We start from the raw sequence: 17,095 nt of genomic DNA on the forward strand, positions 1-17,095 counted from the left end.
GTACCAACACAGGAAGCACTGTACCCATATTTTAGCGGGCACAAGCGGTAAGCTAATCAACGGGCAAACTGCTCGCTTGTGCCCTGCGGGCACTGCTCTATCGTCTGGACGGGCCTTCAGTCGCTGGCCGCTGGACAGATCCTCAAAGGAGTGGGAGGTGCCGCGAAGTGCGGTTTGGCCGGAAACCCTCCTCCCCTTTAAGGGAGCTCTTCTCACAAACCTTCCGAGCTGGACAGACGTGTCGTTACGGATTTTGACCTAAAACACGATCCACTAGCAGAGGTTCTAACCGTGGGCGAGGTAGCACACCACCTCAGAGCCACCAAAACATCGGCCCCTGGCCACGACCGAATGCAGACGAGATTAATGAGGTCCATTCTCTGCATGCTGTTCAGTGTGTGGATCGCCACCTCCACACTGCCTGAACCACTCAATGCAAACAGAGCGGTACTGTTACCCAGAAGTACCAAATCCAGCACAGCCTAAGGACTGCAGGCCAATCACCATCTCGTGTGCTGAAGTCCGACTGCTGCGTAAGATCATTAGCAGCCGCAAATCGATGGAGCTCAAAAGGCATTCGTCCCTATGGACGGATGCCCAGAGAGCCTCACGATTCTGGACGCGATTAGCGGTCGTTCGCGGACACAACCGTACGTTGACCTGGTATTCCTCGACATAGCAAAGGCATTCGATAATGTTAATCATAGCACTATCGAGTGGGCCATGTCGTGGAAGTGGTTTCCAGCCCCAGTCAGAGCATACTTTGTCGACGTATGACCGAGCCTTCACCCGTAGTGAAGGCAGCGTCGAGGTGTCGGAAACGATTAAAATGAATCGTGGGGTCAAGCAAGGCGACCCCGTAACCCATTCTTTTTTAGCCTTGTGATCAATGAAGTGATCACAAGGGTTAAGGAATCAGGTGTGGGGGTTGGATTTGGGGTGCTCGCAGATGACCTGGTTCTGGTTGCACGGGTGGCCGGTCTGCACAAGTGTGACTCCAGGAGAGTGTCTGTCCCTCAGCATGGAGATCGATGGTAAGGATGATTGTAAGTACGTCTGTTCTCTCGTCGTGTCAGGGGGCAGGCGAAAATCCTACGGTGCCTTGCTAGAAGAGGGGCTATCCAACATCGCCTGAGCCTTTAAAACCCTTACCAAAGGGTTACGATTCTCGTGGACCACCTCGTACCTAAGCTCACAGTTTATAAGACGCAGTCAACACGTATGGATAGGCAGGTGAGAGTTGCAGTTCGCCGTTGGCTCCGCCTGCCCCATGACGCGCCCTGCGCATACTTCCACTCTGTAGTAGAGGATGGTGGGCTTAGGATTCCCGACTTTGTGTCGACCGTCCGTCCGGCTGGATCAACAAACCCGTGTTCGAAGAGCTGATTATCTCGTCTGAGCCTGTGATTCAGGCGGCGGTGCGGGAACCTGCAATTATGAGGAAATTGCAGAGTTGGTCGGGCCCCGCATGCATGCACTTCTGGTCGACAAGCGCAACCAAAACGAACGCCATCATGCATGGAGGTCTTAGTATCTGTGATGGGATGGGTCTCGCTCCGTCTGCAGCTGTAACCAAGGTTAGCAGTTGTCACTAGGAAGACCCGACTCCTCACGGGCAGTGACTATAATAAAGCCATCCAAATGAGGGCAGGCACACACCCTACCCCCGCTAGGGCTGCTAGAGGCCGACCCGAGATCTCCGGCCTCTGTGACACTTATCACAAGCCCAGGTATGCCCACGTACCCATGAGGGTAGGATAAAAAGGCATGACAACATCAGTGCCTTTCTAGCTGGCCAGTTGAGACATAAGGGTTACGACGTGGTCTGCGAGCCTCGTATCGCTACTGCAGGGTCCTTCCGGAAGCCAGACGTTGTGGTTTCCAGAGGGTCGGAGACTTGCATCATGGACACGCGTCTCCGGAGTTTGCTTTACACACTCAGCCGCACATTAGCGCAAGTGCATCTACTACGGCACCCGGGAAGTCCTTCAGGGCTTATGGGATCTAACCGATAGAGACACCGTGCGCATAACACCGTGCGTTCGTAGGAGACGGGATCTGGTCGTGCCCCCAAGGCTATCATGGTGGGTTCCAGTTCCCGATGTCGGTTTGGCGTGGCGGAGGAGTAAGCGTTTTGGCAGGGTGAACTGCGAGTCCAAGTTAAGGTAAGGTACCTAACCACTTTTCCTTACTGCCTATATGTCTCCTTACATCTGCCTTTGCTGAGCCACACATCTAAACTTCACTATCTACACTTTGTTAATACACCCTGTGCATCCTTTGCTTAGTAGTTAGCCCGAGCACCACATTCTAATTGCAGATCATTAAAAAAAGTGTGTGTATATATATATATATATATATATATATATATATATATATATATATATATATATATACGAATAAAGTGCAAATGAACGCGCACCTTCATAGAACATACAAACCTCCAACAGCCAGGATCGAACCCGGGACCCCTGTGCAAGAGGGTTAGCATGCCTGCCTCTTGCACAGGGGTCCCGGGTTCGATCCTGGATGTTGGAGGTTTGTATGATATATATATATATATATATATATATATATATATATATATATATATATATATATATATATATATATACATATATATATATATATATATATATATATATATATATATATATACATATATATATATATATATATATATATATATATATATATATATATATATATATATATATATATATATGTATACATATATATTTTTTTTTTTTTTTTTTTTTTTTTTTTTTTTTATACTTTGTCGCTGTCTCCCGCCGTGCGTACGCACACACAATGTTGACAGTATTGCGCAGGTAGTTTCTTAGAGTTATTTCGGTAGCTCATCAACAGACGCAGGTCATGAAGAGTAATGGAGAGGAACACCGACCCCGTGTAACATCCTAGTGTGCACCTCCGTCCAGGGTTGATCTTACACAGATGCACAAACCCAAGGTCCAGGCGAGGTGGTCCGTCCTGAACACTGAACACAATACATGCAGTCCTCTTAAAACAGTACAAGGAGAGGATAGCAGAGGCTCGCTCTCCACTCTAGTCTGTAACATGCAGGCAGGAAAACAGGTGAAAAAGATACCTTGTAGGATCGATAAGCTTTAATGGAATTTTTATAGGAAAACCATTAGACTGAATGAACATGGTCATCCATCCCATCACCAACGACATGCATCCTACACTTTTCATTACAAAGACAGTACTAAGGATAAACTTGCGCTCCAGCCTCTCGACTTACCATGCCTATATTATCCCTGATGTTGAGAAATGATACAGTAATTCTTACTTGAGTCTCTCCAAGCAGGTGACCTGGGTTAATCAATGTTGGTATGTTACCGCACCATGATGGCCAGGGAGAGATCAGTGGTTGAGAAGATAACATGATATACCATTGCGTTATGACGACTGATGACATGATATATTCATTATCGGAGAGTGACAAGTGATGATCTAGCCTAATTGTGAAGACATTAAGAGTTTTGCTCTGAACAACATTTTCTGGGAGCTTATTCCACGCATCAGTAATGTCGTTGGTTAAGAAATACTTCGTACAGTCCAGATTAACTCGGTGACCTCTAAGTTTAAGCCCATCATCTCTCGTCGGTAATGCTGGCGCTACTGTAAAGAGATTTTTCAATATGGACGTTGTTGAGGCCTTGAAGTATTTTGAAATATTGTCATTTGCCCCGGAGGCGCCTCTTGCTTAGGGAGAACAATTATAATTCTCGCAGTCTCTCATATATTTTGTTACTCAAGGTGGGAATCAATTTAGCTGCTCTTCGCTACACTGCTTCAAAATTAAGGATATCTCTGCTGAAGTACGGGGCTCAAACTACACTGCTTATTCGAGGTGTGGTCTACCTTGACTTAGGTGTAGTGGCAATATCACATCCTTGCTTGTGTACGTAACGTTTCTGTTTATAAATCCTAACACCCTATTTGCTTTCTTGGCATTTTCATTACAATACTGGGAGAATATGATGTTACTTGAGACGGTGACCCCCTAGATCTCTCACACTAGAGGTGTCCTTTATCTTGTGGCCTATTGGTTCAAAATTGTTTTTTTTGTTGAGGTGTCCGACTTGTAAAGGCTAATATTTATTGACGTTGTGTAGCATTTGTCATTTTCTGGACCTTTCAGCGATTTTATCTAGATCCTCTTGTAATCCTGGCTCCTCTTCAGTGGTCGAAGTCAGACGTGTGAGTGCCGGCAACCCACCTCACTGTGCCTGAGTTTATCGGGAGGGAATGATGTTCTTCATTTGAGGAATTTCAGGAAGGTGAAGTGGATAATTTCCCCCGGGCTAGAAGGTAGTGGTTGTCCGCCAGGGTAACAAAGTGGTTTAGGTGTCGCCCCTGACTAGTCTTGAAATGGTGATTCTGACAAGTTAGTGGAGTCGAGAATGAGAGATCTCGCGAGAATCTGAAATTCTTGGTGAACTTTTTGACTACATCTTCGCTGCGTGTTTATCAAGACCGACGTTAACAATTGAATTTCTTTTGAAAAGGTAGTATGATATTCACACCTATGTTAACTGGCATTGCAAACTGTCAATAACTGCCTCAAAGTAATTTGTCTACGGTTGTTTGTTCCATATGTTTCTCCAAACTCATTATAAACAGTCGTCACTTCCAGCTAGAACTGAATTTGTGATCAAGTCGCGAGTGGGTTTCTTGGTGACTCGTATTACATTATTGAGCAAGCTGAAGTGATCGCCATGTAGAATTGTTAGATTAAAGAAGAGAACTCTATCCACTTCGTTACTGGTATCTTTATAAAGCGTCTCCATTATAGTCGAATCATATTCATCACTCACAGATGTCTGCACACTGGTTCATATACATTTTGTCAGGGTCTTAACGCTAAGGTGAGGACTAGCCTGAATATTCCCTGTTTTGCTCACGTACTTTTAGCTTTTAATATCCATGAATGCTATATAAACAGCTGCAACATTATATGAGTACTGCATGTATTAACTGAGACAGTCAGCCGTTTTCTTTTGCTTGTTAAATGAAATCTTCCCAAGAATTGCATTTTTATGTATATCTATTGAAATGAATTTCTAAAACAGATTTTTTTGATCTGTATTAAGAGCACTGAATAGCCTTAGAAGCACCAGTACTTGGCTTATAAGCTTAAATTCTATAATCCAATCCCAAGAATTGCATATGCGTCAAAGAAATTTTATTCAGTATCTGACCAAGATTGAAACACCGATTATAACGTGATTTTCCAATGTAATTCTCCGATTATAACTTGACTTTCCTTCAGTGTAATTATCAGATTCCTTTTTTTCCTATGCAGGGAACATTTACATTGATGAATGTTTGGGCATTCATGGAAGTACTGCTTCCGCAGGGGATGGGCCTTCACGTGGACTGCATTTTCCCCTAAAGAAAAAGCGGCCTTCCAAAATGTGCCCAAACGGAACTGGTCTGAAGTAGACCTTCTATGTGTCTCTGGCCACAAGGAACGTTACTGCTACAAGTTGGTAAAATGGACACTAGCAAGGTGTTGCCCCCAGTACCAATCCTGGGAAGAACTTGTGAAATTATGAGCTTTGTTGCCGGAAAGACGCACCAAGCTGACCATATTCACCAGAAGATCTCCCAAATTCCTACTGACGAATAAGAATATTTTGTGTGGCGCTATCACGGACGTCCTCTGCCTCATGAAGATACCAGCAGTGTTCAAAGCTTCCACGAGAAGAAAACAAAGCGGATCAGATGAGATGATGGCTTAACCCTGGACACCTCTGGTAAAAATCCATACGATGCTCTGCTCAGCTACGACATCTCGCACGTCACAACACCAGCAAGACCAATACCCACCAAACTTAAAAAGGTGCCGATCCAGTGTTCTTAAGAACACCAAAGGTTTTTGTAAGGTTATGGTCTGGATTACGTGGAGAATGTCACACGGATTTACCCTCAGGTCAGCACTAGGTGATGTCGACGACAGCGAACACGAAGTAAGGCTCGTTGGGACTCGATGTACCGAGGACAGGTGGAGGAATTCCTCGGCAGAAACCCTTCATACCGTAAACGTTTTCGTTTTCCATGTGGCAGGGTAGATGATGTTGCCGACGCTGTAGACGAGGTTTGTGGCGGCGCTACTGACGATAGTACACTTGTTGTCTGTCATGTAGGAACTAATGATGTACTGAAGGAGAGATCGGAGGAGCTGGTGGGGAAATGTCGTCAGTTTATTTGACGTTTTCAAGACAAAACTAATAATGATATGATTTCAGGAGTTCTACCCAGGATCGGCGCCGGTGACACCTTCATTAGCAAGGCGTTCAGTCTAGATAATAGACCACCAATCTTCTGTTTACAGGAAGGAGTTGAGTTCATAAACTTGTGGCAGCATTACTACATGTTGTCTGGTATGTTTATGTTGGACGGACAGCACCTGAACGAAGTGGGAGGTGTGCGTTTTGGTAGTCTACAAGTCTGTTGTGGTCAAAAAAAAAAAAAAAAATGCTTGTGTAGTAGACCCAAACTCCTCCGTAAGTACCTTTCGAAATAGGTCTGTTACGTCTAAATACATACTCGTTCTTGGAGTATACGAAATAAAGTCTCGGAGTTGGTGACGACAACAGCGTTAGAAGGAAAATACGACATGATTGGGTAGGCATGACCAGTAGAGATTTCCTCGCCAAATGTTCGTTTCCTGGGTTCACTTTGCTGGCCACAATAAGTTTCATGCTTTATGCAAGTTTGATCAGAGGTTTACACTGGAAGCAAATGTCTATTAGCCGTGAACTATCTACAGAATTCCACATGAGAACAAAGAATGTAAGATGTGGATTTCGTTAAACCCTTCCTACAAGGAGTCTGAGGTAAGGCATTAGGTTAGGCCACTGTCCAGTGTTCATGCTTTCTGTAAAATCCCTGAAAGTTTGAAGTTATGGAAGTGTATCCTTTAAGAGATCTTGGTAAAATTCCAACCCTATATGAACAATGTTAAACAGAATTTGATGTGAAATGTTTTAAGAGTATGATCTTAAGGTCTGCCAAACTCGTGCAAGGCTTCAAGTTTTTATTCTTTGCCTGAAATCGAGGAGGAAGTGCATGGTGGTAGCTGAAACTTGGTACGTCAATGCAGTTGGTGCTTTCTGACTTCTCTCTGGACAATCGTTTCCTGGTAAAGCAATTGAAGCCTACGGCAGTGGTTAACAAAACTACATTGTAATTTAGCAGGTTTTAAGATATTTGGGAGAGGAGATAATGTGCGAACGGCACACGAAAGCATCATGAACTCAAAAGGGTTTACATGAGCGTTTCCTTTCTTCTGTTGCGCTAACATGAGATTCTCCTCAACGCCAAAATCTAACCAGCTTACCCAACGCCTGTCTCTGAAGAGACTTCACTGTCCACCATTCCACTCCGCTCAACACCCACGCGCAAACTCTCAAAGGTGAATTACTTATAAACCAACTGCACCCTCGCCGTATCGTGAACCAAAGCTACTGCCTCCAACAGTCGGGGTAGCCTAGCATGACCAAGTACTACCCAAGAGGTGCGCCTGGGGCACGGCACACGAGCTGTCCTGACCCCCCTGCACCACATAATATGCACAAATACGATCCAGTTTCTTGCATAGACAGTTTCAAAATGACACTCAAAGTACAGGAGAGCAGACTTTCCAGCGTTCATGGAGTATATGGAAACTGCGCTAACTTCAGAATGGGTGATTTCCCACCCCCTAGATTGTACAGTCTCACTCTTCATAAATATCTCCAACCAACCAGCTGAAAGCACGTCACACAAGGTCATCGAAATACAACAGTTCCTACTTCCCACAAGTTACGCATATTGTGACGCAAATGTTGGTGACACTTGTGATGAACGAGCTGTGGGACAGTGTGGAAGTGTAAGGAAATAAATAACGTTCGATTTTTGTGAGTTAAAATGAAAGTAGGTTATGAGAGATGGGCGACAGTGCTTATGTACTTGGAAGTGAAGACGATACGACCGTATTTAAGAAAGAGTTGTGTGTCTTGCAGGTTTGGTTCAAGGGACCGATTCCTGGTTTGGGTAATATGACAACTGTGTTTATTACTGGGGCACAGAATTGTAAGGGGGTCGCGGGTGTAAATGAGTATGTGTAAAGACAGTTTTATGCTGAGGAACTGTCGATTGGGAACACTGCCTGAAGAAAGTGTAGATGTACACGGGTGAATAGGGCTAGAGGACAAAAGGCGTGGTCGGATTATCTGTTGTGAGAGTTCGTGGTGGAATAAGGAAAAGTAGTTGTGAAGGAAGTTGTGAAAACCAACGAGTTGGGAAAGAGAACTGCGTCCTGATATACTGTGGGATAGAGTGAAGATATGACTCCGGGTAACATTAAAAGAATACAGGAGTGGAAGGATTTTAGAGAAGCAGATCTTAAAGGTACGAAGGAAGCGAGTAGCGTGTGGAAAGTGGGATGGGGAAATATGAGAAAGGGTAGAAAGTAGTAGAATGATGAAGCTGAATCACTGGTGAGAAGTAATGGTGTATAGTCGGTATCCACAGGGAAATTGCAAGCGACTGAGAAAGGTACGAGAGAAAGTAGCAGAAGGTTGAAGCGTAAGGTTCGGGAGCTGAAGAAAATGGCAGATGAAAGATGGGTTCACTGGCCGTAAACAAAGTAGTGATTTATAGTCCAGCCTCTAAATGGTTAGACGTAGCAAGTGTTGTGCCCCAGGGACAAGTCATGGGACCGATTCTTTTTCTCATACATGTTAATGATGTTGATAATGGGCTCCAATGTACGATCGAAATTGGCAGATTATTCCAAGCTGGGAAATGGGTCAACTGGACTCGAACATCTGCAGCTCCAAAATGTCAGATAAACCGATGAAGTGGCCTCATACGAGGCAAATAACTTTTAATGTCGATAAACGTAAAGTTTTACATAATTTAGCAAAAACGGAAAAGTTGCTGCAAAAGGTAAGAAAAGAGAATTTGCCTTAATAATCTCTGTTGATCTAAGGCCAAGTAAGCAGTGCACACGTTGAAGATTTTGTGCAATATAGATCACTCTCCTTGAAAGAAGACAGACAACAGAGATTTCAGCCTCAAACCATCAAGATGATTACTGGACTGGGAATGAAAGCCAGGTCAACGACTTAAACCTGTAAGATATATGCTTCAGCTCATAGGGCAGACGTCCTTCAGCAGCTCACTGAAACCCGTTTGCAAGTTGTCAGGAAGTGATCCAACGACGTCAGTGGGTAACGCTGTGGGTGTTGACACTCTGAAAACTGATCGTTTTCCCGCTCAGATTGATCAGCCTTTTGAAGGAGTGCAACAAGGTCCTAAGCCCGTTAGAATTTGTGGCTTTGTTGACACTGACAACAAGAAAAGAAATATCGTTCTCCGACATTGGCTGATGCATAGAACACGGAACACCAGTCGTGCTTGGTTAGTGACTCCATCATCCGAGGTCGGGAGAGGAGTTGTTCTTCCTGCCGTAAACGACCGTTTTCATGACCTGGTTAATGACGCAGCTGGTGCAGTACAGGACGTCTGTGGCGGTGGGAAAACGTGAAGTACCAGCCCTTGGTAGATTGACCGGTGTGTCAGTAAGGGCAGCGTCCCCAGACGTGGACACACCTGGGGTGAACTGTGATGGAGGTACAAGCTCTTGGCTTGTAAGGCTGTCACAGTTGCAGTGCTTTGCCCCAGCCGAAGTTGGATACCAATCATCTACCAACCAGAGGAAGGACGAGGCGCTGGGTGAGCTGCGTGCCACCAACCCGCGCTGATGATCGAACCCAGCCCAGTGGGTTAGTAGCCTTCAACGCTCACCACAAAACCACAGAGGCCAAGGTAAATAAATTTCTTGTACAGACACCAACAACTTGATGGAAGCGCCTTAGGGATACATATCGCCGTCTTGTGAACCTAAGAATTTCTGCATTAACTTGAGGTCAACTATATAACTGAATCATAAAGATGATTCTGTTGCCAGGTCAGGTCAGCCAGCATCCGAGGTAAGTAGACCTACACACCGCGAGATCTCTGGGAAAAAACTCTTCGTTAGATCCAGTATTACCAGAGAATAATGAAAACACAATGTATAAATCTCTCTCCAGATGGCCATCAACTTTCTCCTAATGTGTCTTTCTTCGCTTGTTTACTGGCGTTTACTTGGCTGACGCGCCAAACTGAGATCAAGTATATTACCAGGAAAGGAAAAATATAAAGTTTGGAAATTATTTCTCTGATCATATGAAGGGGAAAATAGGAGTGTGATATATGGTACGCATGTATGGTATACATATTTCATGAATAACATGTATCATAACTCGTGTATGGTATACATGTATCATAACCAACATCTATGGTGCACATGTACCAAGACCAACATGTATGCTATACATATAACCAACATGTATGGTATACATATATCATGACCAACATGTATGCTATACATATAACCAACATGTATACATATATCATGACCAACATGTATCATGATCATCATGCAGTTCCTCACTTCAGAAGAAAACTTCATCTTTTCCAGACTTTGCCTTCATGAGGAGCAGGTCGGTGGCTGGGGGACGTCTGTTGCCCAGTCCCCGTCAGGTGAGCCTGTTGTTGGTCAGCGAGACGGCTCAGGAACGGCCGCTCCAGCAGACTGCTCTCCTCATGCAGCTGGGCCAGTTGATTGATCACGACCTGGTGCTAACCCACAAAGTCTTGGGTAAGACAGAAAAGTAAACAAGTTGTTCAACACTCTCTCGTACCCTTAAAGACTGGCATTATTTTCTTTTATCATCTCTCTTCAGACGGCTCTGCATTCTAGATTTGGCAAGCTTAATATCTTTCATGGCCAGCTTAAGATTATTCTCGTACCTGTCTTTTGGATTTCATCATTAGTTTTATATTTAGTCTGGGAATAACTCAAAACCTGGTAGTTGCAATATTCATTACTGAGGCTTTTCTGTTGTTTGTCTTATGAGATCTGGTATGTTTGATGACGTGGATACAATGTTGTTGTTACCTTCAGAGGCAGAGATCAGCAAGGACTGTGTGGCGTGTAGCTCCTGGAAGAACCCCGCCTGTGCGCCCATCCAGATACCTCTAAAAGATCCTCATATCTCGGCCAAGCTGGACCACGGCGGCGAGCGGAGGTGCCTTCCCTTCATCAGGCAGGTGGTGAACCAGGGAGGAACTGCACCCAACCGTCCATCTTGGGTGTAGTTCTGTTGTTGTATGGCTCTTGTCTAAGCTTCACAGACTGATGCTGAAGAACTGTTCTTGAGAAAAGTTAAGCAGCAGATTGCGGTAAAAAGCAGTGGCACATATCCTTCAAATTTCACCTTATTCTGCCACCCCAGCTTGACACAGCCACTACCATTAGTCTCGAGAGGTCTTTGATTTTCAGTCTACACGTTGTAGTTCTTACCTCAGTAACCCGGTGACTATTCAGCACATCATTCAGTGCTATCTAGCATGAGTGGTGACCATAGTCTGACCTGAACTATAAAGTCTTTCACTAGTTTAACTTGATTTTCGAAAGTGTGCTTGTAGATGACACTGCCAGACCTGTTTCTAGTGTTTCTCTTGATCATGTCTCAGACACATGGTAGACGGTGGGAACTTAATGCATTTTCTTCCATTACTGTCCGTCAGGAGTGTAGCAGACTGGAGGCCAGATAGTGCGGGTCACATGACACTTCAGCAGCGCAACTCTAACACAGCGTTCCTGGATTTATCAACGGTCAGTTACCGTGTGACGAGAACAGTGTCGTACTGAGTGGGGTCACTTAGAGTGAATGATGAAGTGTTCCCTGAGATGGCCGGTAATGAGAAATGAGTACCAACAGTTGGTGTAACACAAGACTGTAGAACCATGTCAGTATGGCTAAGGGACACTACAGGGATTTTCATTGGGTCAATTGTGTACAGCAGGACCTGGGAGAACCATCCTGAGACGGATGGTAGGTAAGGACTAGCCAGTACCGAGGTTATGGTCACCAGTGAAAACTTGCGAATGAAGAGATAGCACCACGAGCCTATGATCAGAGTGTCTGGGAATGATTGAAATGCACGAAAGATCAGGCAACTGTAGGGTAGCGGGAGTAGACGTCATGGAGAACACTTTAGTATCATGAAGAGAGGGTCACAGTCAGTCAGTCAATCTCCCACGAAGTATAGGTTCTTCAGTGTTGTCCTGCGGGTGATGCTTGTACAGGAGCAAAGAAACTCACTGTTGAGACTGTAATGTGATACGTGGCTTGTAGAGAACATTATACTGGTCAGTACAAACAAATATTTCGGCATCGCATTAAGGGTAGAGTTGGGCAATGTTGTGTTAGTGTGTATACATGAAAAGAGAATTGAACTGTTGATTGTCACAGAAGTAAAGATAGCTATGTTGAAGTAAGGATAGTTGAGTGTTTGAGAAGTAAGGATAGTGGAGGGATAGAGAAGGGAAGATAGGCATTATTTTTTTCTTAAGGATGGATTGATAAGCAAAGATCTCTTCTGGTGGACGGTATGGAATGCTATTGTATCCATGAAAAGTTATAGAGGCCCCTGGAATGAACCATATGCTTATGGAAATATGTTTAGTGTGTAGTGAAACGAAGATAAGGTATCACAAGGACTAACAGGACGTAGCAACAATATAACAACATAATATGTGACAAGTATTAAGGTCGAGTGTAAAAACTAAGATTTTTTGATTACAGAAAGTAGAAAATTATTCGAGGTTTTAAATGGTAGTATAAGGCAAGAAATGATAAAAGAAATATATGAAAGGGACTAGTTTTGTGGATAAAACGTTTATGAAAATGGTTTCGAGATCAGATTCTTGTGAACGAAACGTTAATGAACATTATGAAACAATGTTGACAAGAGTGAATTATAAACAGCCCTGAAATCTTACGTTAGATATCAGTGTGGTTGAGGTAGCGAAGGGTTTCTATAGTGTTTGGCATATACCAAGAGTGGAGGGCGCCACCATGTTTGTTGACAATGACGTAAACATACAATGGTGCTCCAAGTATGGTGCAAACGGTTCTCTGACCCGGGTTTACCTGTTCGTACCGTGTGTGTGTTGTTTAGACAGGCAACTACAACATGAAATATTATCTCTATGTTGACGAGAAAGATGGAAGAGAAAGTGTAAGGCATGCAGGGAATTTTTAAGTATGTGTAAGATATGAAAGCCAACATGGGCAAGGTGAAGGCGTTAGAGGGGAATAATTAAATGTGGTAGGAGGGAGTAAGTTTTGAGAGGGCCGGTGTTTGTAAGCACTTAGAAAGCGAAATTTCCCCGGAAATGTGAAGAAATGGAAGCGAAGATAACTGAGGAATTGTGGGAAGCATAGTCGTTAGTAAAGTTAGGAATAAAAGGATGGTTGTAAGAGTTAAGGTAGCTGAGATGGTTTGCCCTGGTGGCTGATATAACTGTTAGATGAATATATATATATATATATATATATATATATATATATATATATATATATATATATATATATATATATATATATATATATAAGCGAGATGGAGGGAAGAGGAGGAAGACAGCCACTGTGGGTGGAGTGGAAGAACGTGAGTTAGGATATGATAAAGTATAAATGTGGAGGAGTGACAAATGTGAGATTACTCCATTGAGGAATGTATAAATGAAAACTATGAGACATCAGGAGATATTCCCTGTCGAATATAGAAAGGCCTGAAAAAGTATTTACAGGACACGAATGACAGTGTGTGGCAGAAAGAAAATTGGAGTGTTTGTAAAAGGAAGAACATCAAAAATTATATCCTTGTGTTGATGATTCGCACGTCGTCCCGCTGTAGGTCATCCAGACTCCACAGACTGGACGGTGTAGGTGTTCTGAAAACTCCCAGTAAGATCCTCAGACGCTCCAGTGGATGGTCGTCTTGTTACGAGTTGTTCATCGTCTCGAGGAAACGAGAAACATAGAGGGAAATGTTAAAAAAAAAAAAAAAAGGGATTACCTGTTCCCTCAATGATCGTCTTGATAGCTTCATCTTGTGTGAAAGTATTAAACAGCAATCGATTCATTTCATCAACTCTTAAGCGCCATTAAGTGTCGTTTTCCCAGCTCCTGTCACGAGAGACCATATTTCACCATGAGAAATTACTAGTTTCGAATTTCCATTTATAGCCAGGACAGGATTGTGGTAAAGTGTCTCCAGAACATAAGTAAACTAATTGGCTCTTGTGACCAGAGGCCTCGGTTTACGGAGCTCGCAGGAAATGCCCGAGTGTCACCTAAGCATGATTAACGGGAGAGGCCATTTGAAATAGCTCTTTGGGGTCAAGGAGTTGGTAGTTATGCCTCTGTTGCACGATAAATCTAGCCGTGCTTCATCAGTTATAACTCGTTAATTAGTGTTTTTAAGTGAGGTAGTTATTCATTTTTCTCCCGACCAACAGGTTTACGGCAGTGATGAGTGTCTCAATGAGAAGATCAGACTTCACTCGGAGGGGCTGTTGAAGGAGAGCTATAAGGGGTTCCCACAGTTAGTCCCAGCTGATCAGCTTATTGACTGCCGGACGCCTCAAGGACAATGTATCTTGACTGGGGACGAGAAGTAAGTGCAGTCATGGCAGGGTCATACCAACCATGAAGTTTGAGGGCGACTCGGGACCAGGATGTGATGGGAATGTTGAGATGGTAAAAAGCCATTTAAATAGATTCTAAAATTGTCGATCAATCTCTGAAGGTAAAATGATAGCGAGTGGCGAGTGGGTAAAAGATGTTTGTCCTCATCCCGCGCTTTCTCTCGTGTGGATTCCTCTCCTAATCATTAGGTGCGTACGGCATCCTTCGTGATAACCAACTGTATGGGTTCCCTGACCCAGCTGCTGGTTGTATGACTTCCCCTTCCAAGCCACTGCATGCATAAGTCTCTCTTCCATTCCAGTCGAGTACAGTAGGGTATGCCAGAAGTGTCCTTTGTTTTTTGTCCCAATAATAATCCACTAACAGATTACTTCCCTTCGCGAATTTATTGACACTTCCTGTCGACGAAATGTTAATGATTAAGAATGACAAATTTGTGACTAGAAAAAGAATCGAAAGTTATTCTACACTGTGAGTCATATGAGAAGTGATGTTTGTGTGTATGGAAGATGTTGGGTTTACATCGATCTCCAAAGAAACTAAGGAAGGTGGCACCCAGCTAACCTTACGTTAACTAACGTTACCTAAAGTCTCCAATTATTACTCTTCATCGACGATAATAGAAAAATAATTCACAGACAGCTGTTTTGTAAACACCACATTCGATGCGAAAGGTAACACTTTCTCAATGACTAGTATTATTTAATATTTGGGTCAAAAGTATTGTAAACTATAAATAATCATAAGCCCCCACACATCTAAACTACTCGAGGTAAAGAATGTCACATCGGGACTTGAATTTATATTGAACAAAAGCTGAAAACAAACAAAGAAAATCGTCTTACGTATGTTCTGAATGTATCATTTTGCTGAAAATTCAGCGCTTTACAAACTTCAGATCGATAATTGCATAAATTTTTGTTCGAGTAAAAGTCGTTAAATTCAAGAATGATAATTTTCGACGAAAGTAGATACTCAGAATTGTTGTAGCTATAAGGTTTTAGTAGTTGAATTTCTTCGCCTCTTGTATCACCGGGTTGTGAAAATGAGAGAAACCACCTTATTCTGACGAAAAGATGTATTTGAAAACACTCTTTAGCTTTAAAAGAAATGATCGTTTAGTACATAAGTACTGGTGTGGTAACAGTAACCGGAAATGTCTGACGTTTTTCTTGTGGACGTGTATACCTTGACTGGAAACTAGGGCTGGGAATCTAGAAAAAGATTGATTCCCTACCTTATAGATGTAGAGTGTGGTGTGTCTTCGTCAAACAGGAAACGCATCGTTTTATGTTTTATCATCCAGGTGACCAGAGTTCGTATCCCCAGAGCCAACGAGCAGCTGGGTCTCTTGGTGGTCCACGCCCTCTACTTCCGCGAGCACAACCGGCTGGCCAGGGAGCTACTGAGGATCAACCCACACTGGAACGATGAGAAGCTGTTCCAGGTATGCGATCGTTAGCTTAGCTTCAGGGGTTAGCATGAACGTCTGATATGGCAAGAGACAAATTATGAATTAAAGTAACCTGTTGATCTATGTTTCAAACTTTACTCTCAAGTTTCTCATCACATTTTTAGAGGCAATAAAGGCTCCTACACTTTGAAAATAAAATAGGCTTTCTTTGAGTTGTACGTTAGGCATTCTCGAAACGATCAAAGTATTCGGGTCTTTTTCTATGATACGGCTTTCTCCCAACAGGAGGCCCGAAAAATCAACATAGCCCAGTACCAGAACATGATATACACTGAGTTCCTACCAGCCCTGCTTGGCGAAAAGAAAATGAGAAAGTACAAGCTAAGTCCAGGAGGTCATGGTTACTATAGAGTAAGAATGGTCTTGTAGAATCAGGTTTTGTGATGTTTCCTGTTCTGATCACAGGGCAAGGCCTACTACAGCTGTCTGAACCTCTCAGGCACGACGATGTGGCCTTTGAACCGACCTTTACGGAGGTGCGTGAAGGGGTAGCCTATCGTGCTCGAGGATCGTACCATCGTTTTCACGGGGTTCAACCCTACATTTCAACAGGAGTAGCATTAAGGCTTTAACTGATATTTCTATAAACTTCTTTCATTGTATACACATTTATTTGAAATTACCTAACCTGGGAAGTGTTGATTTTTTCTCTGAAAAGAAAATCATCACATTGTCAGAGCTGAATATTTTACTGTTGATTCAAGGGTAGTGTTTACCACTTCTAATATACAACTTGTTCAGATACAAGAACAAAATTCCACTGGCCATACGAAGTGTCCGTGGGCAGTTCGTGGTGTGTGCTCCAGCTGATACTGGTGTGCAGTGCTGGTGAGAAGGTAATGTGTGGTGAGATTGGCTGCTGGAGATAGTAGTCTGGTTGGGCTACTTGCGTTGTTTGAGGATATTGAAAGGATGCGTAGTTTATGGGTAGTTAACATGCATATACATGTATGTATTCTTAGGGATAGGGGAGAAAGAATGCTACTCTCAAATTCTG

General features: G+C 43.3%; 1 protein-coding gene across 1 annotated transcript in view; it reads left to right on the top strand.

Annotated features, from left to right (window-relative positions):
- The window catches only part of LOC139750344 (salivary peroxidase/catechol oxidase-like), a 67,084-nt gene that overhangs the window by 31,457 nt on the left and 18,532 nt on the right, over nt 1-17,095 (top strand). Inside the window, exons 5-10 of the mRNA XM_071665027.1 lie at nt 10,544-10,723; nt 11,030-11,171; nt 11,656-11,743; nt 14,435-14,592; nt 15,954-16,071; nt 16,324-16,449. Of these exons, the coding sequence (XP_071521128.1) occupies nt 10,544-10,723; nt 11,030-11,171; nt 11,656-11,743; nt 14,435-14,592; nt 15,954-16,071; nt 16,324-16,449 (812 nt within the window). The remainder of the gene's footprint in view (nt 1-10,543; nt 10,724-11,029; nt 11,172-11,655; nt 11,744-14,434; nt 14,593-15,953; nt 16,072-16,323; nt 16,450-17,095) is intronic.

The sequence above is a fragment of the Panulirus ornatus genome, chromosome 9, assembly GCF_036320965.1.
Source record: "Panulirus ornatus isolate Po-2019 chromosome 9, ASM3632096v1, whole genome shotgun sequence".
Classification (NCBI taxonomy): domain Eukaryota; kingdom Metazoa; phylum Arthropoda; class Malacostraca; order Decapoda; family Palinuridae; genus Panulirus; species Panulirus ornatus.